This window comes from Eubalaena glacialis, chromosome 6 (genome assembly GCF_028564815.1).
Source record: "Eubalaena glacialis isolate mEubGla1 chromosome 6, mEubGla1.1.hap2.+ XY, whole genome shotgun sequence".
NCBI lineage: Eukaryota > Metazoa > Chordata > Mammalia > Artiodactyla > Balaenidae > Eubalaena > Eubalaena glacialis.
Window position 1 is genome coordinate 97,364,672 of NC_083721.1, and position 23,680 is coordinate 97,388,351.

General features: G+C 38.4%; 1 protein-coding gene across 1 annotated transcript in view; it reads right to left on the minus strand.

Moving 5' to 3' along the window:
- Positions 1–23,680, minus strand: part of PRKCI (protein kinase C iota) — an 86,625-nt gene that overhangs the window by 45,188 nt on the left and 17,757 nt on the right. The window contains exon 2 of the mRNA XM_061194481.1: positions 20,236–20,357. Within this exon, the coding sequence (XP_061050464.1) occupies positions 20,236–20,357 (122 nt within the window). The remainder of the gene's footprint in view (positions 1–20,235; positions 20,358–23,680) is intronic.

Below are 23,680 nucleotides of genomic sequence, written 5' to 3' on the forward strand. Positions count from 1 at the left end.
GACCTAAACAGATGTTTCTCCAAAGAAGACATACTGTTGGCCAACAGGCACATGAAAAGATGCTCAGCATTGCTAATTATCAGAGAAGTGCAAATCAAAACTACAATGAGGTATCACCTCACACCAGTCAAAATGGCCATCATCAAAAAGTCTACAAACAATAAATGCTGGAGAGGGTGTGGAGAAAGGGGAACCCTCCTACACTGTTGGTAGGAATGTAAATTTGTGCAGCCACTATGGAAAACAGTATGGAGGTTCCTCAAAAAACTAAAAATAGAGTCATCATATGATCTAGCAATCCCATTCTTGGGCATATATCTAGAAAAGATGAAAACTCTAATTCAAAAAGATGTATGCACCCCATTGCTCACTGCAGCACTATTTACAACAGCCAAGATATGGAAGCAACCTATGTGTCCATCGACAGAAGAATGGATAAAGAAGATGTGGTATATGTATATACAAAGGAATATTACTCAGCCATAAAAAAGAATGAAATAATGTCATTTGCAGCAACATAGATGGACATAGAGGTTATCACACTAAGTGAAGTCAGACAGAGAAAGACAAATATCATATGATATCACTTATTTATGGAATCTAAAAAAATGATACAAATGAACTTATTTACAAAACAGAGATAGACTCACAGACATAGAAAACAATCTTACGGGGCTTTCCTGGTGGCACAGTGGTTAAGAATCCACCTGCCAATGCAGAGGACATGGGTTCGACCCCTGGTCCGGGAGGATGCCACATGCCGCAAAGCAACCAAGCCCATGCGCCACAACTACTGAAGCCTGCACGCCTGGAGCCCATGTTCTGCAACAAGAGAAGCCACCAAAATGAGAAGCCCCTGCACGGCAACGATGAGCAGCCCCCGCTCCCCGCAACTAAGGAAAGCACGCGTGGCAATGAAGACCCAACGCAGCCAAAAAAAGAAAACAATCTTATGGTTACCAAAGGGGAAGGGATGAGTGAGGGATACATTAGGAGTTTGGGATTAACAGATACACACTAGTATATATAAAATAGGAAAAAAAAAGAGGAAGCAAATTTTGACACATGCTACAACATGAAGGTTTTTATGAAACAAGCCAGTTACTAAAGGACAAATATTGTATGATTCTACTTCAGTAAGGTACCTAGAGTAGTAAAATTCACAGAAACAAGGTAGAATGGTGGTTGCCATTTGCTGGGGGAGAGAGGAGAATGAGGATTTATTGGGTAAAGAGTAACTTTATAGGGTAAAATTAATGGGTAAAGAGTTTCAGTTTCGGAAGATGAGAAAGTTCTGGAGATGGATGGTGGTGATGGTTGGACTGGCTCTATCACTATATTAACTAAGAAAAAGCCACAAAGTGGTGCTGTGCCAGTTCTAGGCTTCCACCTTATAAACATCTGGCATCTTTTGCTTTTTGTGCTTTTGGGAGCCCTAAGTCACCATGTAAGAAGTTCAGCTGCCTCTGAGAGCAGAAGCCCCGAGACTACACAGAGAGAGAAAGAGAACCTACTATGTATGCTAGCATCCCACGTGAGCCTCCACGTGACTTCAGACCCAGCTGCCATCCAATTGCTACTGCATGAGAGACCTCAAGTGAGACCAGCAGAGCCAATCAACTCACAGAAGTGTGAAAAGACTATAAAATAGAAGGGTGGGTTTTTTTAAAGCCACTAGACTTTGAGGTGATTTGTTATGTTACAAACACCTTCCTGCCACCTTTCAAGTTGAATCTTGAAATCCTGTGTATCTTACAAGACCCAGGACAAATGCCACTTCTTCTGAAAAGCTTTACCTGAGGGGGTAATGTTTCACATTTAAAAAAAAATGCTAGATATAATCTACTAATTTTTAATAACAGCTTTATTGAGATACAATTCACACAGCATTCAATTTACCCATTTGAAGTGTACAGTTCAGTGGTTGTTAGTATATTCACAGAGCTGTGCAACTACCACCATAATCAATTTTAGAACATTTTCATAACCCCTCCTCAAAAAAAACCCTTCCAATTAGCAGTCACTCCCCATTTCCCCCCACCCTCTCCTTCCACTGTCAGACCTAGGCAACCACTGATTATTTCCAGTCTCTACAGATTTGCCTTTTCTGGACATTTCATATAAATGGAATCACACAATATGTGGTCTTTTATGTCTAGATTTTTTTTGCTTAGAATGTTTTCAAGGTTCATCTAAGTTGTAGCATGTAGCAGTACTTCAGTCCTTATTTATTAGTGAATAATATAGTAAATATTCTTGAACTGAAATATTTGTGCTTGAATAATTTCTCATGATAATTTCATAGAAATAGAAATGACTGGCTCAAAGTATGCCCATTTAAAATTTTTACAATTATTTCAAAATTTGGAATGATAGTAACTCCAAAAAGGTTATACACTCAACCAACAGTGTGTTTTTCCTAACCCTTACAGGTACTGATTAAATTTTAACTATTTTCTAATCTGATAGGTGAAAACCGATGTCTTATTTTAAAATCTTTGTTTCTTTAATTATTAGTGATCCTTGAGCTTTTTTTGTCATTTATGAATTAGCTATTTGCACCTTTTAAAGTAGATTCTTCATCTATTTCTTTTTGACTTAATTATCTTATATTAGAGATAAGCAATCCTTTGTAAATGTTGCGAATATTTTCTCTCAGTTGTTATTACTTCTATATCTGTGATTATGATGTTTTTCAATATAAAGAATTAGGAAAAGTCTTCCGTCTTTACATTTCCTTTTTCAGAATTTTCCCATTTATTCTTTTTTTTTAATTAATTAATTAATTTATTTATTTTTGGCTGCATTGGGTCTTCGTTGCTATGCAGGCTTTCTCTAGTTGCGGCGAGCGGGGGTTACTCTTCGTTGTGGTGTGCGGGCTTCTCATTGCTGCGGCTTCTCTTGTTGCGGATCACAGGCTCTAGGCGTGCGGGCTTCAGTAGTTGTGGCACACAGGCTCAGTAGTTGTGGGTCGCGGGCTGTACAGCCGCAGGCTCAGTAGTTGTGGCAGATGGCTTAGTTGCTCCGCGACATGTGGGATCTTCCAGGACCAGGGATTGAACCCGTGTCCCCTGCATTGGTAGGCGGACTCTTTAACCACCGCACCACCAGGGAAGTCCCCCCATTTATTCTTGAGCATTTATTTTTCCAGATGAAATTGCTAGTTTTTAAAAAACCCTATTAGAATTTTTGGGGGTAACTGTGCTCCTTACAGATTGATCTATAGGGAGTTTACTTTTTATATGTTCCTTCTCCCTAACCCATTATTCAGGTTTTATTTATGGCACCCAATTGTTTTTTGGGTTTTTTTAACATCTTTATTGGATTATAATTGCTTTACAACATTGTGTTAGTTTCTGCTGTACAATGAAGTGAATCAGCCATATGTATACTTATGTGGGTTTTTTTTTTTAAGTTTTCTTTACATGGTTTCTATGCATTTCTTTAAAGTTTATTCCTAGATTTGAAAAAAAAAATTTATGTTATTACATGGATGAAATCTTTTCTTCCAATATACTTTCTGACTGAGTATTACCTTTATAAAGGAAAGCTATTTGTTCTCTCATACACTAACTTTATATTTGTCTTAGTGTTGTTGATATCTTAAGAGACTAGTTGAAAAATAGGTCAATATGATTCAACCAGATTGCAGAGATATAGCATTTTTATTTATTTATTTATTTAATATTTATTTGGTTGCACCGGGTCTTAGTTGCGGCAGGCAGGCTCCTTAGTTGCGGCTCCAGGGCTCCTTAGTTGTGGCATATGGGCTCCTTAGTTGCGGCATGCGAACTCTTAGTTGAGGCATGCATGTGGGATCTAGTTCCCTGACCAGGGATCGAACCCAGGCCCCCTGCATTGGGAACGCGGAGTCTTATCCACTGCGCCACCGGGGAAGTCCCAGATATACCATTTTTAGATCAACACTCAGTACACTGATAATAACAGGTGTTGGTGAGGATGCAGAGAAACTGGAATCCTCAAACACTGTTAGTGGGAATGTAAAATGGTGTTGCTGCTTTGAAAAACAGTCTGGTAGCTCCTCAAAAAGTTGAACATTTGTTACCATATGACCCAGCAATTCCAGTCCTAGATATATATCCAAGAGATATGAAAACATATGTCCACACAAAAAGTTGTAACCAAATGTTCATAGAAACGTTACTCATAATAGCCACAAAGTGGAAAATAACCCAAATGTCTATCAATTGATGAATGGATAAATAAAATGTGGTATCCATACAATGGACTATTAACCATTAAAAAAGGATTAAGTATTAATACTTTATATATCATATCTAGATTAGGCAAATCTATAGAAACAAGAACTAGATAAGTGGTTACCTAGGTCTGGGGACAGTGGGGGAAGGAGCTTGGGGGAAATAGAGAGTAACTGCTAATGAACATGGGGTTTCTTTTTTGAGCGATGAAAATGTTGTAAAATTGATTGTGGTGATGGTTGCACACTCTCTGCACAAATATACTAAAAACCACTGAATTGTACACTTTAAATGATAAATTATATCTCAATAAAGCTATTTAAAAATATTTAGTGCAGCATTTTTATAAAAGTGAGTTCGATAACAAAGTAATATTCCAGCCCAAAAGCAAAGCCTGTTTTAACTTGCCTCAAAGAAATCAAGCAATTCTTTTATACAGACTCACTTTCTCAGTTATGCAAATTTCTCCCAATTTGCCACACACATGAAAGTGTAAGTCACATAATTACACTCTATTTTTTGACATAGGTTTTAAAGAATAACTTTCGCTTCTATAGAAGTATATTTAAGTGCAGGCCAAAGTTTAAAAATAGAAAAGCAACATAAAAAAGAATAATGAAAATTTCACATTTCAATAAGTGTGCAAATTACTCTTCCAGTTAGAAAAATAAGCCAGCTTAAAAAAAAAGAAAAACAAGCCAGTTGACTAAATTAATTCCAAAGAATGAAACAGTCAAAGAATTCTAGGAACAGAATGAATCTGAAATATAATGAATGCTTCATTTCTAACTTTCCAGATGAGGGACCTGAGTCCATGCTGGCAAATACATTTAAGCTCACCTCAGATTGTTTTCTAAACAATGAGAAATATTATATCATTCTCTCTCTCTCTCTGTCTCTTTCTCTCTCTCTCTCTATATATATATATCTCACACATGAATGATATCAATGAATGCCTTATAAGCATCTTGATTTTTAAAAAATTTAAACACTAAATCCAATTTTCTCTAGACTCACTAGCTGCTTTCAATGTCCTAATGGCCTATTTCTACAAAAATTTCCAAAAAAACTTATAAGATTGAACCAAATTCAACACCCAGCAAATTATGACTTCCACAGTTCAAGTGGCTTCTGCAGTTAGGATGATTTTACTGCAGTAGTATGAATTAAAAAAACCCAAACCTTAACCACCTCACTTTCTGAGCAACCTCAGGTAAACCACTTCTTTAAGATGGCCCCTGATTTCCTTATTTGCAGAAAAAAGAAGAGATGAGACAAAAATTGAGTAAATGCTATCTGTAATGGACTGGGAGTATCTTAACAAAAAGGAACTTCAGGGACTTCCCTGTGGTCCAGTGGTAAGACTCAGTACTCCCAATGCAGGGGGTCCTGGTTCAATTCCTGGTCAGGGAACTAGATCCTGCATGCATGCCGCAACTAAGAAGCCCACATGCCACAACTAAGAGTCCACATGCTGCAACTAAGAAGTCCACATGCCACAACTAAGAAGTCCGCATGGGACTTCCCTGGTGGTCCACTGGTAAAGAATCTGCCTTACAACGCAGGGGACGCGGGTTCAATCCCTGGTCAGGGAACTAAGATCCCACATGCCGCGGGGCAACTAAGCCTGCATGCCACAACTACTGAGCTCGCACGCCTCAACTACAGCCCGTGTGCCACAAACTACAGAGCCCATGCATCCTGGAGCTCATGCGCCACAACTAGAGAGAGAAAACCTGCATGCCACAACTAGAGAGAAGCCCACGCACCACAATGAAGAGCCTGTGCACCTCAACGGAAGATCCCGCATGCCGCAACTAAGATCTGACGCAGCCAAAAATAAATAATAAATAAATCTTTAAGAAAAAAAAAAGAAGTCTGCATGCCACAACTAAAGATTCCTCATGCCACAACTAAGACCTGGCACAGCCTAAATAAATAAATAAATAAAACAGAAAAACAAAAAAGGAACTTCAGAAGTAAACACAAAACAACACAAAGGAAACGTTCAAAATACATATAAAATGAACAACTAAATTAAGAAAAGATCATTGAAAAGATTACAAGTCTCTACGAAAACTAAACACAATTCTGCATCAGGATGATAGGATTATCGATGCAGTTTTTGAAGTCTTCTTTATAACTTTAAAAATTAACTTAATATTAAATTCTTAACTGGCATATACAAGATATCAAAGGTCTAGAAAAGCCTTTAAGGAGTTGTGTGTTGGAGAAAAATGTTGTATTCTCAACTCATATCAACCTAATTAGATGGTTACATGCTCCTGGAGCAAAGGAAAAATCAGCCAGACATTACAAGCTGTATATCATCTAGATAAATGTCATATAAAATAAATTATGTTCTTAGGAAATGCCTGAGTCAGGACTTTAAAAAGGAGCATCAAAAATCTCCCAAAGAGGTGTCCTGCAGTACTTTACATACAGGTTCTCTCCCAGGCTCCAGATCCCATCACAATTTTCTCCTATGTTAAAACAAGGGCTATATTACCTACATTGCAAAGATAATGGCAAAACTAAAGATCATATATTTAAAGTGACTCATAGCATGCTTGGTTCATTATAGGTGTGGCTTTTAATATTGCACTTTGATTAAAAGCCATGGGTGGAATTAACCAGTGTTAAAGGTATCGTAATAACCATATTTTAAAAAATGAATTTTTCTCTTTCGCTAGGTATTGTCTTTTTGCCAGGCCAGCATCTGCTTGCTGTTGGTTGAAACCTAAGCTAGGTCAAGTATCTGCTTTCAGTATGTACCTAGAGATTGATGCTTTTGAAAAACCACAAGGAAGTGTGAAAGTAAAGTTAATCACTGACATTGCGTATACTCAAATCTGTTTTGTTTTTATTGGACTGAATGTCTTTGGTTCAGGTATTACCTTTTCAGGCCAACTGCTTAATGCCTGATAAAGCAGGACACATAACTCAGAAGCAGAACATTCCATGTAGAGTCATCATGAAACAAAAATGAGACAGAAAGCTATGTTTCAAAGCCCACTCAATCACTAAAGTCCAAATTCATATCCTAAAAAAGGCATACACCCAGAGTGAGATCTGCTCAGTTCAACGAATTTAAAGGTAATGAAATCTGTATATTAACCAGAAGGCTTGCTCTTTTTTCAATGCATTTACATTTTCTTTTCACCTATAAAAACAAAGAAATTAGAGCGGTGGACCTCAAAGCATTTGGTAAATATGCAAGATCCAATTATTTATGAGATAACTTCACAAGGTGCTGAACATGACACACATATATAACACTAGTTATATTAGGTACTTTAGCATATGGCTGAATTCAGTGCCCCACATTTGAAAGAATCAACATAGCCTGAAACCAAAGTTGGCAACGTTTAATATTTGCCTGAGACAGCACCTTCCTGATAGATGATAGATAGATGATAGATCTTCCTGATCTTTGAGCCTGCCACAGATTTATAGATTCACTCTCTGCTCCCACCAAGACCTTCCTACTGCCACCCTGCCTCTGAATATTGGGTTCAAGACACTGTATGCCACTTCTGAAAGTCACAGCACTCCCTAAAGGGTTGCATTGCTTAAAATGTAGATTTGCAAAAATTTTCCAAGAATAATATGGTATTTAGGTGGTCATCCTTTCAATAATAGGCCCCATAACAGATAGTAATAGACTTCCGGCTTCTTGCTTCCTTTTTCTGGGAGGTGGAAATCAGTGGTTACAGAAGCATGTGCTATCCTATCAAGCTGCCCATCCTCAACTTCCACTTCTGGAGAAAATAAACTAACAGGAACTGGATTTAACCCTCCTCCTAAAACAACAGAAAAACTAGACAAAATAAATGAAAAAAAAATGGTTCAAGATATTGGAAATCAAGCAATGAAGGATCAACTGTTTCCAAGTAACTTAAATGGTTATTTAAGTTACTATTTTTGAGCATCCCAGAACAAAGCTCAAAAATATCTATACAAATACAAATATATTCAACATCCAATAAGGCAAAAGTCAAAATGTCCAGAATCCAATAAACTATAAGCAGGCATGTGAAGAAGCAGGAAAATATGACCCATAACAGGAGAAAGATCAATCAATTGAAACTGACCCCAAACTGACACCAATATAAGAACTTGTAATCATGGACATTAAAAGAGTTATAATTATATCCAATATGTTCAGAAGCTATGGGTATTGAGCATGTTAAGTAAACATGGAAGATATTTTAAAAGACCCAGATTTAATGTCTAGAAATAATGCTACAATTTCTGAAGTGAAAAATGCTCTAGAGGGAATTCATGGCAGATTAGACATTGCAGGAGAAAAGATTAGTGAACTTGAAAACATAGCCATAAAACTATACAAAATGAAATGCAGAGGAAAAGACTGAAAAAGGAAAAAAATAAAAGAACAGAGAGTTAGTGAGCTTTATGACAAGTTTGAGAAGCCTAATATACATGTAACTGAAGTCCCTGAAAGAGGAATCTGGTGACAGAAAACAGTATTTGAAGAGATAATGGCCAAAATTTTTCCAAATTTGATGAAAACTATAAACCCATGGATCCAAGTAGATCAACAAATCTCAAGACAAGAAACATGAAGAAAACTGAACTAAGGTCCAGCATTATCAAATTGCTTTAACCAGTGACAAAGAGAAAAATCTTAAAAGCAGCCAAAGAGACACATTACATAACAGAAACAAAGGTAAAGATGACAGCAGATTCTGCATCAGAAACAATACAGTACAAAACAGTGTACTGAATGAAAAAAAATTATCAACCTATAATTATTTACCCAGCAAAATTATCTTTCAAAAACAAAGATGATCTCAGGAATTCCCTGGCAGTCCAGTGGTTAGGACTCCACGCTCTCACTGCCCTGGGCCTGGGTTCAATCCCTGGTTGGGAACTAAGATCCCACAAGCCGTGCGGTGTGGCCAAAAAAAACCAAAACCAAAAACAAAAAACAAACCAAAAAAAAAAAAAAAGCAAAAAAACAAAGGTGACCTAGAGGCAAATTCATAGACAAATTCATAGAGACAGAAAGGCAAATTCATAGAGAGAGAAAGTGTAAGTGAGGTTACCAGGATCTGGAGGAGTGGGAATGGAGCTGGAGGAGCTGGAGGAGGGGAGTTATTGTTTGATGGGTATAGAGTTTTCGTTTGAGATGATAAAAAGTTGTGGAAATGGGTAGTGAGGATGGTTGCATGACATTCTGAATGTGCTTAAATGTCACTGAATTGTACACTTTAAAAAGGTTAAAATGGGGACTTACCTGGGGGCGCAGTGGATAAGATTCCGCGCTCCCAATGCAGGGGGCCTGGGTTAGATCCCTTGTTGGGGAACTAGATACCGCATGCATGCCACAACTAAGAGTTCGCATGCTGCAACTAAGAAGCCCACGTGCCACAACTAAGGAGCCCGCAAGCCATAACTAAGGAGCCCATGAGCCGCAACTATGGAGCCTGCCTGCCGCAACTAAGACCGCACACAGCAAATAAATAAATAAATATTTTTTTTAAAAAAAGGTTAAAATGGTAAAATTTTGTGTTACGTATAGTTTACGACAATTTTTTTAAAAAGAATTTTAAAAAAGGAATATACTAGTTCTCCATCTACATGAATAAACCTCAAGACATAAGGCCCAGAAAAAAAAAAAAAAAAAAAGGGACGTTTCAAAATATGTGCTGAATAATGCCACTGATATAAATTTAAAAGCACATAAAGGGAATTCCCTAGCGGTCCAGTGGTTAGGACTCAGCGCTTTCACTGCAGTGGGCCCGGGGTTCAATCCCTGGTCAGGGAACTAAAATCCCTCAACCCGCATAGCATGGCCAAAAAACTAAAATAAAATAAATAAAAGCACATAAAAACACTATACTTTGTCATGTATACATATAAAAAGTGACAGATTAGTGGTTGCTTGGGGGTGGAGGGATAGGAGTGCGAAGACAGTTTAGACTATAAACTTATTCTATGGTAGTAGTTGGCTCTTACAGAGGGAAGGAAGACAATGCAACTGGAGATGGGGTTGCCAACAAGAAGGACAGAACTTCGCAGAGACCAGAGCATGCTTGAGAGCATGTCTGAGAGCCCTGGTGCCCTGCTGGACTCCTATGGTCTCTCTTGCTTCACCTCTCAACACATCCCCACTCCACCACTGCAAGGGGTTTCTCCCAGGTGGGTCCCAGTCTGATCCTTTTGCCTTTAGGCATCATCACAGCCCGGTATATAAATGATAGCAGCCAGAATTTACGAGGCAGAATGTCTGGGGCATGGAGCTGGGGCAAAGGCCAGAGCTAAGAGAAGTGCTTGGGGACTTCTTAAAGTTAGCTATCTTCTCGTGGGGTCCTCTACCCCCTGGGAGTACAGGAAGACTTTCCAGGGACTACCAGGCATAGACAGTTTTTTAAAGGTATCCATCTCCTCAACTTCCATATAAACTCCTTTCTAAAAACCATCTGCCTGAGAACATGCCTGGAGTGCAGTACCCCATATCTCATCTCCTCAAATTTTTCTTTTCCTGTTTCACTAAAAAAAAAAGCATATATACCTACCATATGATCCAGTCATTCCACCTCTAAGTATTTACCCAAGAGAAAAGGAAATATATATTCATACAAAGACTTGTATGTGATTGCCACAGCACCTTTATTTATAATAGCCCAAAACTAGAAACAAACTCAATGTCCATCAACAGATGAACAGATAAAACAAATTGTGGTACATCCACATGATGGAATACCACTCAGCAAAAAAAAAAAAAAAAAGAACTACTGATACACACAAAACATGTATCAATAATTATGTTGCGTGAAAGAAGCCACACCAAAAATGCAAACTAATCTATAGGGACAGAAAGCAGATCAGTAGTTGCCCGGAACGGAGGAGCAGGAGTGAGGAATTGCAAAGCAGAAGGAAACATTCAGGGGTCATAGATATGTTCTCTACCTTGCTTGTGGTGATGGCTTCCTGGGTGTCAAACTTCATCAAATAGTATACTTACAATATGTACAGTTTATTGTACGTTAATTATACCTCAATAAAGCTATTTTTAGAGGAGAAGTAAAGATACGGAAAAGCGAAAAGAATTCATTACCAGCAAACCTCCACTACAGAAATGTTAAAGGAAGTTCTCCAAGCAGAAGGAAAATACCAGTTACAAAACAAGATCTGCTCAGAGGTACTCGGATTTTCTTTCTTATTGATGTTGATTTTCATTTTTGAATTTTCAGGTTTGGAGCCACGATACTGCTATCTAAATAACTGAAGTTATACTGAATATACATTCAGTCAAAAAGTTTTCCCTCACTGTTTTTTTCTGACATGATTACCACTATCAGTGCATAGTGCTGGGGATTAAAAAAAAGTATGAAGAATGATTTACTATTTTAGTTCTTAACATACCAGCTAAAATTACACCAGACTGAAGATGTTTGGAAAACATCACATCAGAGAAATATGTTTCTTGCCATCCTAAGTATGGTTTTGTTGCATCTTGGCACTCTATTTTTCCCCCCATGATCAAATCAGATTTTATAATGCAAGTCAGGAAGAAGCTTAACCTCCCAGAATCCAGAAACACTCCATGCTCTTTATGTCAAAGAAAGTTTATACTCATTTGAAATTTCCATGAAACTCACCTACTAGAGTCAACAGAACATGAATTAAAGAACTATATCCAAATAATACCCTCTCCCACTCTGCAAGTCACCTACATTTTCAACTGTTTCCCTCACATAGTCCTTTACAGGGTGTAAAAAAAAAAAGGAATTCACAAATGCTACTGGTAAAAGTATAACAAGGGGTACAATATTTTTGGAGGTCAATTTGGTACCACCTATCATCAAGGACACATTCCATTTCAGGGAATTTACAAATAATATAGTACAAGTGTCCCCAAAATACATGCACAAAGATATTCCCTGCACCAGTATTTTTGACAAACTGCAAACTATCCAAATATCCATCAAAAGGGGATTAGTTAAATAAGTTATGGTACAACATTGTTATATAATACTACATAGCCTTTAAGAGGAATGAGATAAATCTACATGCACTGATATGGGGAATATCCTGGTGGTCCAGTTGTTAGGACTCCGTGCTCTCACTGCTGAGGGCCTGGGTTCAATCCCTGGTCAGGGAACTAAGATCCCACAAGCCGCGTGGTGTGGCCAAAAAAAAAAAAACCACGGATATGACAACCTATCTACAAGATGGTAAGGGAAAAAGCAGGTTAAATAACAGCTTGTATAATATTAGTCTATTTGTAAGACAGAAAAAAATTGTCACCCTATCCCTTCTAGTTGTATATTCACAGAAAGAGATACCATAAATTCGTTCATAGCAGCTATTTCTGGGGGTCTGAAGGTCTCCAGAGACACTTTTTCCTTCAAATAAATCAATATTTTTGTTAAAAAGCATGCATTATTCTCAATAAAAACTTTAACAAGAAACAAAATACACAAAGGTTAGTGACAGAAATTACTAGTGTCTAGTAAAAGAGAAGTGACACAGTTAAGTTTAAACCGGGTATTCAGACCCTGAATAAATTAGAATTTATAGAATTAGAAATTTAGAAAATACTCAATATTAGATGTAATATTTTTAAAGCACATCCTTAAGGAAAAACAGTCACACTTATATAGGGAACTAAAAACTCACATTTATCATGCCCTGCGCCACACTCTCACTGCATATGAGAACCAGGATATGATTGTTACAAAATACTATTCATTCTAAAATGTTTAGTTAGATTAAGCAAACCAGTTTTTCCACACGCACATCAAAACAAATCAGTAAAACTAGTTTTGAACACAAAGAAAAAGAATGGTTGTCATAAATCTGTGTAAAGAAATGAAGTATGATCTTTATTTGCTCTGATATAAAATCCCACAATTAAGTGTTTAGCTTCTAGAACAATGTTTCTCATAAACCAGAGAAATCAAATTATAGTCCTGTCTTCCACTGATCCTAGAGAAAATTTCTTCTCCATATAAGCATGCCCCAATGCCTACATGGCTAAAAATAAAGATGAAAAATTACAACTGAAAAATAATTGCAAGGAGCTGAAAAATAATTACTACTGGCTCTGTAAGCCTAAAATTAAGAAAAGACTGGTATCAGAATTCACCAGTGTAAAAAGGATCACATGGGAATCAACAGACCTTAATGAAAAGTTTAACCTTTACTTGAATGAGGCAAAGGCTACAGTTTTATAGTTTCCCCAGAAAATGAGGACACTTAATAGCTATTTAGAGAGAAAGAACTATGAGTTACACTATAAAAGGATAAGGCTGTTTCATCAGAGAATTAATTTAATTTACTATGTGAATCTGTTAATTAAAATACACTATTAGGTTAAGAAAAAACAGAATAAACTGCAACTCCTAATGCTTAAATCTCCAATAACTGACATAAAAGTAACTGTGGAAAGGCTTGCTACCACCCTTTGTACAATTCACAAATATTTTTTGAGCATGCTACTATTGAGTGCTGCTCTAGGCACTGGAACTCCATGGAAAAGACAGGATCTCTGCTGTCCTGGAGCTTACATTCTACCATACAAATAAGATACAAAGTGAATAGGGGTTAAGAGGCTTCTTGGAGGACATGACATTTGAATTAAGACCTGAATGACAAGAAAGAGACAGCCATGAGGCAGTCTGGGAACAGAACTCTCCAGGCAAAGACAATACAAAGTATAAATGTACTATAAAAATTTTAAATGGACTGTCTCTAAACCAATTTCTTTTAATAAAACGCATTATCTAGGGAATTCCCCAGTGGTCCAGTGGTTAGGACTCCGAGCTTTCACTGCTGAGGGCCCGGGTTCAATCCCTGGTCAGGGAACTAAGATCCCACAAGCCGTGCAGTGCGGCCAAAATAAATAAATAAAATAAATAAACTTCTGAAAAAAAAAAAGCATTATCTAGTGATTCCTATGTGTACTACAGTTTGAAAACCACTGAATGAAAAGACCCTAAGTGGAAAATAAATGACATGAAATGATCAGGACAGGATTAAAATAAAAATAACACTGGCTCGGGTAAGAACCAGTTGATTGATGCTAACTATATTCTTTCTTCTTTCTCCTTTTTTTTTTTTTTTTTTTGGGCTCGCTGTGTGGCTTGCAGGATCCCAGTTCCCTACCAGGGACTGCACCCGGGCCACCGCAGTGAAAGTTCCGAGTCCTAACCACTAGACCGCCAGGCAACTCCCTATGCTAACTATATTCTATGCACTGTGCTAAATTATATAGTCTCATTTTCATGCTGAAGATATACTGTGAAATAGCCACACCATTTATAATTAACAATATTTAAACAAACCTTTAGATAGAGAAGGTCAAAAAGTAGATGAATAGATGAGAAAACTCAGCTTACTCTTAAGTAGTACAAAATTTAAAATACAAATCTAGCTAGCTAGATTTTCAAAAAATCTGAGGCTGGTGAAGGCAAGAGTGAAGGGATGCTCTCATTCAATGTAGTTGTGCCATAAATTGTTTTAACTTTCTTAGAGAGCAAACTGTCACTATCTACCAAAATCTGCAATGTGCATATTCTGCACATTTGCTACAGAGAGAGTCCCATACAACAGCACAAAATTACATACAAAAATGTTCATTATATACTACTTATAATAGCCAAAAACTGGGAACAGTCCAAATGTCTGTCAATAAAAGAGTAAATAAATCATGAAATATCTACAATATGGAATATTATGCAGTGTTTAAAAAATAGGTAATGATGCAAATTGATGCACACTGAAATGAAAAAACATCCAATACATAATATAAAAGGAAAGTACTGCTTAATGGTTCGTATACATTTTTTGTGTGTGTGGAATAAAGTGTGCTTATAAGTGATGTATAGAAACAAGAAATATTTTTATATGCATAGAATATATCTAGAAGGATATATACTAAGCTGTGGTTTCCTCCCTTAGGACTAGGATTGGTGAGGGAAGAGAGAAGATAAAGGGCAAACAGAAGACTTCTTTTTAAATTTCATGATCATCTCTTTTTTTTCCCAAACAGTAAACATGGATTACTTTAGAGAAACTTTTAAAAATGGCCTTAAAAAATGAAAATGGGCTTCAGTTTACCCATAGCTTGAAGCTGGAATAATATCTTTTCAGGGCTCTTCATATCACGGAACACAGAAATGGCCAGCCCCAAATATTGAGCTAAATATTAAAATAACATTCCTTAAAATGAAATTCCATGGTATTACAATTAATAGAAAACCATTATACAAAACTAGTATATTTAGGCATCTTTCAACTACACTTCAATGACATTCCATCATGTAAAATAAAGTCTAATGTGGTCTGCAAAGCCTTCTGGGATCTAGTCCTATGCTTCTCAAACTTTAATACTCATACAACTCACCTGTAGATCCTGTTAAAATGTAGATTCTGATTCAGTAGTCTGTGATGGGGCCAGAGAGCCCACTTTTCTATTAAGTACTACAGACTACACTTTGAGTAGCAAGGATCTAGCCCAAGTTCCTCACCACTCCCCATCCTTAACTTTTAGACTTAATTAATTAAAAAAAAAATTAGAAACTAGTTTTATTTTAAGCACCTGTCCCTCAAAAGTCATTTTTAAAAAAGTGAATTAACATCAAATCTCAATTTTTAACAAGCCCTTTTGGGGCAGCAATAATAGCCCTTATGAATAATCAGCATCTCATCCGAATAGTAACTGATTAATATTTTAATTATTTTTTGGGAAAAGTTGTCTCTTAAAAAGCAGCATTAGCGTAACTAGGCTCCCACGGCTTCTGGTTAACAGGTTAAATACAAAAACCCTACACCACCTCCAAAGTTCCCACCACAACCCACAAAGCTGCCAGATCCACCTCCACGACCTCTTCGCGATCTGCAGACTGCATTTCTTGTTTACAAAGGGCCTTTTTCACTTCACAATTATGCCCGTTAATAGTGTGGTATTTCTGAACAACAATTTTATCAACTGTATCATGATCATCAAAAGCTACAAAAGCAAATCCTCTCTTTTCTCCACTCTGCCTGTCTTCCATGGTTGAAAGACCAACTTCTATGGTTTCAATCTTGCCATACTTTTCAAAGTAGACTCTCATATTCTTCTGTATCTTCTTTAATACCACCAACAAAAAGTTTCTTCACTTTCGGAAGGGCAGCAGGCTTTACAGAATCCTCTCTAGAAACAGCTCTCTTTGGTTCCACTAAACACCCATCAACCTCGGGGCGGTCCTGCACTCACTGCTGCATCCACCTCTTCAATGCTAGAGTAAGTCACAAAACTAGAGGTCCTGGGACGTTTTGTTTGGGGGTCTCTCATCACTGCACAAACTGTAAGTGTGCCCCATTTCTCAAAATGTTCTCTTAAACGATCATCTGTAGTTTCAAAGCTCAGACCTCCAATAAACAGTTTTCTCAACAGCGCTGGTTCCTTTGGATCATGGCCCTCCTCCTGGTGGCAGCAGGCTGGGAGTGACCTGGTGGTGGTTTTACCTCCATTCTGAGACCAGACTCACCTCTTCCAACTCCAGTTCAATATGGGACCGCCAGAAGGAGGCCTCCCCATACTTTCAATTTAGTGAATTACTGCTCTTCCCACACACACCATGTTCTTCATACCTCTGTGCCTTCTTATATATTATTCTTTCTTTCTGGTTCTCCCCTCACCCACTCCACTTCGAAAACTTTTACTCTGTTATACGTTTAGTTCAAACTTTGCAAATATTTCAGGCATATGTGGATGCTGTTTCTTTTGTATTCTGAGGCCCCTATGCATTTAGGTTCAACTGTCACTTTTGTTTTTCACATGTCCATCTCCCTGTGGAGTTTGAGGACAGAAAGTATCTATCCTCAACACACACATATTCAATAAATGTTTTCTGAATCAAGTTTTTGCCACCACCTTTGAAATAATGGTTGTCACAATCACTTTTACACTTTTTTTAAAACATTTTCTTTAAAGAATATTTTCTGTAAAGTACTGTCAAATTATTGAAAGTAATGTCTTAAAATATAAGGCAACATATATTCAAAATTAAACTAAAATGAAACACTATTTAATGAGATGTTTACCTTATTGCTGGAAAAAAGTCACATTAATTTCACTATATTTAAGGGTAAAAAGGGCAAAACAAAGTTGTACTCTTTGATACTCAAATACTTGAAGGAAAATAAGAATGGCATCAAATTTCTAACATACCTTTCCCTCCTTAAGTTAATTAGGACTTTTATTACGTTTTAAAAACAGGGCTTCCCTGGTGGCACAGTGGTTGAGAATCCGCCTGCCAATGCAGGGGGCACGGGTTCGAGCCCTAGTCTGGGAAGATCCCACATGCCATGGAGCAACCGAGCCCGTGCACCACAACTACTGAGCCTGTGCTCTAAAGCCCGCGAGCCACAACTACTGAGCCCACGTACCACAACTACTGAAGCCCACGTGCCTAGAGCCTGTGCTCCGCAACAAGAGAAGCCACTGCAATGAGAAGCCTGCACACCACAACAAAGTGTAGCCCCCACTCACCACAACTAGAGAAAGCCCACGTGCAGCAACGAAGACCCAATGCAGCCAAAAATAAATTAATTAATTAATTTAAAAAAGACAAAATGGAACCTTAAATCAAAAGCTTTTGATAAAATTCAACACCCATTTATGATAAAAGCCCTCCAGAAAGTGGGCACAGAGGGAACCTACCTCAACATAATAAAGGCCATATATGACAAACCCACAGCAAACATCATTCTCAATAGTGAAAAACTGAAAGCGTTTCCTCTAAGATCAGAAACAAGACAAGGATATCCACTCTTGCCACTATTATTCAACATAGTTTTGGAAGTCCTAGCCACGGCAATCAGAGAAGAAAAAGAAATAAAAGGAATCCAAACTGGAAAAGAAGTAAAACTGTCATTGTTTGCAGAAGACATGATACTATACCTAGATAATCCTAAAGATGCCACCAGAAAACTACTAGAGCTGATCAATGAATTTGGTAAAGTTGCATGATATAAAATTAACGCACAGAAATCTCTTGCATTCCTATACACCAACAATGAAAGATCAGAAAGAGAAATTAAGGAAACAATCCCATTCACCATTGCAACAAAAAGAATAAAATACCTAGGAATAAACCTACCTAAGGAGGTAAAAGACTTGTACTCAGAAAACTATAAGACACTGATGAAAGAAATCAAAGATGACACAAACAGATGGAGAGATATACCATGTTCTTGGACTGGAAGAATCAACATTGTGAAAATGACTATACTACCCAAAGCAATCTACAGATTCAATGCAATCCCTATCAAATTACCAGTGGCATTTTTTACAGAACTAGAACAAAAAATCTTAAAATTTGTATGGAGACACAAAAGACCCTGAATACCCAATGTAATCTTGAGGGAAAAAAACAGAGCTGGAGGAATCAGACTCCCTGACTTCAGACTATACTACAAAGCTACAGTAATCAACACAATATGGTACTGGCACAAAAACAGAAATATAGATCAATGGAACAGGATAGAAAACCCAGAAATAAACCCATGCATTTATGGTCAACTAATCTACAACAAAGAAGGCAAGGATATACAATGGAGAAAAGACAGTCTCTTCAATAAGTGGTGCTGGGAACACTGGGCAGCTACATGTAAAAGAATGAAATTAGAACACTCCCTGACACCATACACAAAAATAAACTCAAAATGGGTTCTAGATGTAAATGTAAGACCGGACACTATAAAACTCTTAGAGGAAAACATAGGAAGAACACTCTGTGACATAAATCACAGCAAGATCTTTTTTGACCCACCTCCTAGAGTAATGGAAATAAAAACAAAAATAAACAAATGGGACCTAATGAAATTTGAAAGCTTTGCACAGCAAAGGAAACTATAAACAAGACGAAAAGACAACCCTCAGAAGGGGAGAAAATATCTGCAAATGAATCAGTGGACAACGGATTCATCTCCAAAATATATATACAGCTCATGCAGCTCAATGTTAAAAAAACAAGCAACCCAATCCAAAAATGGGCAGAAGACCTAAATAGACATTTCTCCAAAGAAGACATACAGATGGGCTACAGGCACATGAAAAGCTGCTCAACATCACTAATTATTAGAGAAATGCAAATCAAAACTACAATAAGGTATCACCTCACACCAGTTAGAATGGGCATCATCAGAAAATCTACAAACAACAAATGCTGGAGAGGATGTGGAGAAAAGGGAATCCGCTTGCACTGTTGGTGGGAATGTAAATTGATACAGCCACTATGGAGAACAGTATGGAGGTTCCTTAAAAAATTAAAAATAGAATTACCATATGACCCAGCAATCCCACTACTGGGTATATACCCAGAGAAAACCATAATTCAAGAAGATACATGTACCACAATGTTCATTGCAGCACTATTTACAATAGCCAGGTCATGGAAGCAACCTAAATGCCCATCGACAGACGAATGGATAAAGATGTGGTACATATATACAATGGAATATTACTCAGCCATAAAAAGGAATGAAATTGGGTCATTTGTAGAGACGTGGATGGACCTAGAGACTGTCATACAGAGTGAAGTAAGTCAGGAAGAGAAAAACAAATATCATATGTTAACGCATATATGTGGAATCTAGAAAAATGGTACAGATGAACTGGTTTGCAGGGCAGAAATAGAGACACAGATGTAGAGAACAAACGTATGGACACCAAGGGGGGAAAGCGGGTGGGGGGGGATGAAATGGGAGATTGGGATTGACATATATACACTAATATGTATAAAATAGATAACTAATAAAAAAATATCAAATAGAAGGAGAGCAAAAAAAAAAAACGTACACAGTCTGCTTCCCTTAAGCGCTACCAATATAATTTGCATTTAAGTTGCTTACGTGCAAGTCTTGAGCAATAGATTCTAAAAGCGACAACATTTTGATTGATTGAAATTAAATATAGCTTTAGTGTTAAAAAAAATTACAAAATGGTATCTTAAATCAAATGCTCACACAGGCAGCCATCTCTTTATTCACTCACCTTCTTCATCTATCCATTTCATGGTGAAAAGTTGTTCGGTGTCGAAAGAACACATGTCTCGAACCTCATTACAAAGGCCCTCAAAGGAGATTGAAGGTTCAAAATGTGTTATCATGATATCCCTGAAAAAGAAAAGGAGTTTTAAGTTAGACAATGACTAAGACTAATAATGCTCTACATTTTACTGAATGCCTGACAATTTGATGGACTTCAGTTATTTTGTGTGTGCACCAGCCTGTGTCGCTTCCAGTAAACTATCTCTGTAAAAAATAAAATACCAATATTGAATAATGCTTACAGGTAAAAATAGTGATTTTGTGAGAAACCTTAATTCAATCTCCCCTCCTCATTCAGGAAGCCCACCCTAACTGCTCTAACAGATAGTAGTTCCACTTTTGCTTTAATGTTAGTTATCAGCAGCTCACTCTTTTGTGAGGCATTCCACTCCACAGACAAACAGCTCTATTACTGACAAACTCTGCATTATACTTAACTGAAATCTCTTTCAATCTCTAGACCCAGATCTCCCCTCCCCCAAAAGTCTACCTTCATCCAAGAGATGGCCCTTCAAAAATTTGACAAAGGTCTGTCATGTCCTCTTTCTCAGCCCTGACTTCCATGGATTAATCACCCAGATTAACAACTCATTTGCCAAAACTGGTTTTAAAATAGGATTCATATTTTAAGGTAGACACCAAAAAAAATGAAGGAATTGACATGTGTGTTTATTTTTATATTACTGTTGGATAAGTCATAGTACTTAAATAAATCCACCTAGCAGCTATTCACAATGAGACTTAAAAACATAACAAAATGTTTTAGAACAGAAGCCTGCGTTTTCCTCCAGGGAGCCATAAGAAGGCTCCCTGTGATCTAATCTCCATGTTGTAGCCAGCCACAGTCATCCTTTCAAAGGTAAGTCAAACAGACTGAATGACTCTTAATTTAACACACATATAGTGACCTCTGTCATAAGGGTTTTACAAAATTAATGTAGTTCACGTCTTTCCTTTGTTTTAAACTCTCCAAATGCCTTTCCCCAAAGTAAAGGGAAATCCAAAGTCTCTAGCAGGGTCTACAAGGCCCTGTGTGAATGGCCCTAGCTGCCCCTCTGACCTACCTCTTCTATCACTGGACAGATAAACCAATGTTTATAGTCTACCATCTACCCCAGCTAGAATGTAAGCTTAATTAAAGTAGGAATTTTGTTCATTATATTCCTAGTGGCCAACGTGGTGTCTAGCACAGAATAGGTATTCGATAAATATTTGTTGAAGAAAGGAAGGAAATGACACTGTGTTAAGGACTGTGCAAGCACACGTGTAGTTGGAACGTAGGACACAGAGTAAGAAATAAGGTATTAAAAATTTTAGACATCTGCAAAAAAGTTAAAACTGCAGTCTTTAGGGGCTTTATAGAAGGTAAGCAGAGAGCCACACATAGAAACTGAATGGCCTTTTCTTGATAATCATTCTCTTTCTAAGCATCTCATGGTTTTCTGCCCCTGCCTCTTGGAACCCTCTTGCCTTAGCTTTCATAACAGTCTGCTTCCCTGGCTCCCTTTCTACTATTCTGAACACTTATTAAGTCTCCTCTGTCTCCAATCACAAGACATTCTTCACAACCTCTCTCATATTCATTGTCTCTCTCTTTCTGAAACCTAATTCACATTCAATGTTTTAACTATTATCTCTATATAAGGGTCTCCTAAATCTGTAATTCCAACTCTCTCTGTGGTATTTAAGACTCTTGATAAGCTTGTTCCAATTTCTATTCTCAACGTGATCGCACCATTCCCAACACAAACTCTCTATTACGGACATCTGTTTACTCAAACCACCACACATAAGACCTTGATGATCCAAGTATTAATCCTGACCTGTCCTCAGTTTAAGGAGGGAGGTGGGGATCTTTCTTTAACATCAACCTTCTTTCTTCAACATCAACTTTTTTCTTCAATATCAACTTCCATTAAAACTTTTTCAACCACATAAGCCTGATGGTCTATACTTCTAAACCTGTCCAACATGTATCTTATGTTCCAATTTTTGTTATTCAACTAATTATATACACACATCCTTAGCTAGATTATAAACAGCTGGAAGATAAAAATTCTTGACTTTTTAATATATTCACATAACTATTTACATAATAGGGACTCAAATATTTCTTAACTGAATGTAGAAGTAGTATTTTCCAGGAGAAACCCAACTTCTAAAAAGTGCACACTTGACAAGGAAATATCACTGTTTATGTTTCCTTAGCCTATAAACATGTATAGAATATTTAGCATGTTTCAGGTGTTTGAACAAACATCTTATATGATTTTCATAATAACTCTCAAACTAGACCTACTCATCCTGTTTTACAGATTTAAAAAGCATAGCACGGGGGGGAGAAGAAGATGGCGGAAGAGTACGAGGCGGAGATCACCTTCCTTCCCACAGATACAGTAGAAATACATCTATACGTGGAACTGCTCCTACAGAACACCCACTGAACGCTGGCAGAAAACGTCAGACCTCCCAAAAGGCAAGAAACTCCCCACGTACCTGGGTAGGGCAAAAGAAAAAAGAAATAACAGAGACAAAAGAATAGGGACGGGACCTGCACCTGTGGGAGGGAGCCGTGAAGGAGGAAAGGTTTCCACGCACTAGGAAGCCCCTTCGCGGGCAGAGACTGCGGGTGGCAGAGGGGGGAAGCTTCAGAGCCACGGAGGAGAGCGCAGCCACAGGGGTGCGGAGGGCAAAACGGAGAGATTCCCGCACAGAGGCTCGGCGCCGAGCAGCACTCACCAGCCCGAGAGGCTTGTCTGCTCACCCGCCGGGGCGGGCGGGGACTGGGAGCTGAGGCTCGGGCTTCGGTCGGATCGCAGGGAGAGGACTGGGGTTGGCAGCGTGAACACAGCCTGAAGGGGTTAGTGCACCACAGCTAGTCGGGAGGGAGTCCAGGAAAAAGTCTGCAGCTGCCGAAGAGGCAAGAGACTTTTTCTTCCCACTTTGTTTCGCGGCGCGCAAGGAGAGGGGATTCAGGGCGCCGCCTAAACGAACTCCAGAGACGGGCGTGAGCCGCGGCGATCAGCGCGGACCCCAGAGACGGGCATGAGACGCTAAGGCTGCTGCTGCCGCCACCAAAAAGCCTGTGTGCGAGCACAGGTCACTCTCCACACCGCCCCTCCCGGGAGCCGGTGCAGCCCGCCACGGCCAGGCTCCCGTGATCAGGGGACAACTTCCCCAGGAGAACACACGGCGCGCCTCGGGCTGGTGCAACGTCACGCCAGTTTCTGCCGCCGCAGGCTCGCCCCGCATCCGTATCCCTCCCTCCCCTCGCCTGAGTGAGCCAGAGCCCCCGAAGCAGCTGCTCCTTTAACCCCGTTCTGTCTGGGCGGGGAACAGACGCCCTCAGGCGACCTACAAGCAGAGGCGGCTCCAAATCCAAAGCTGAA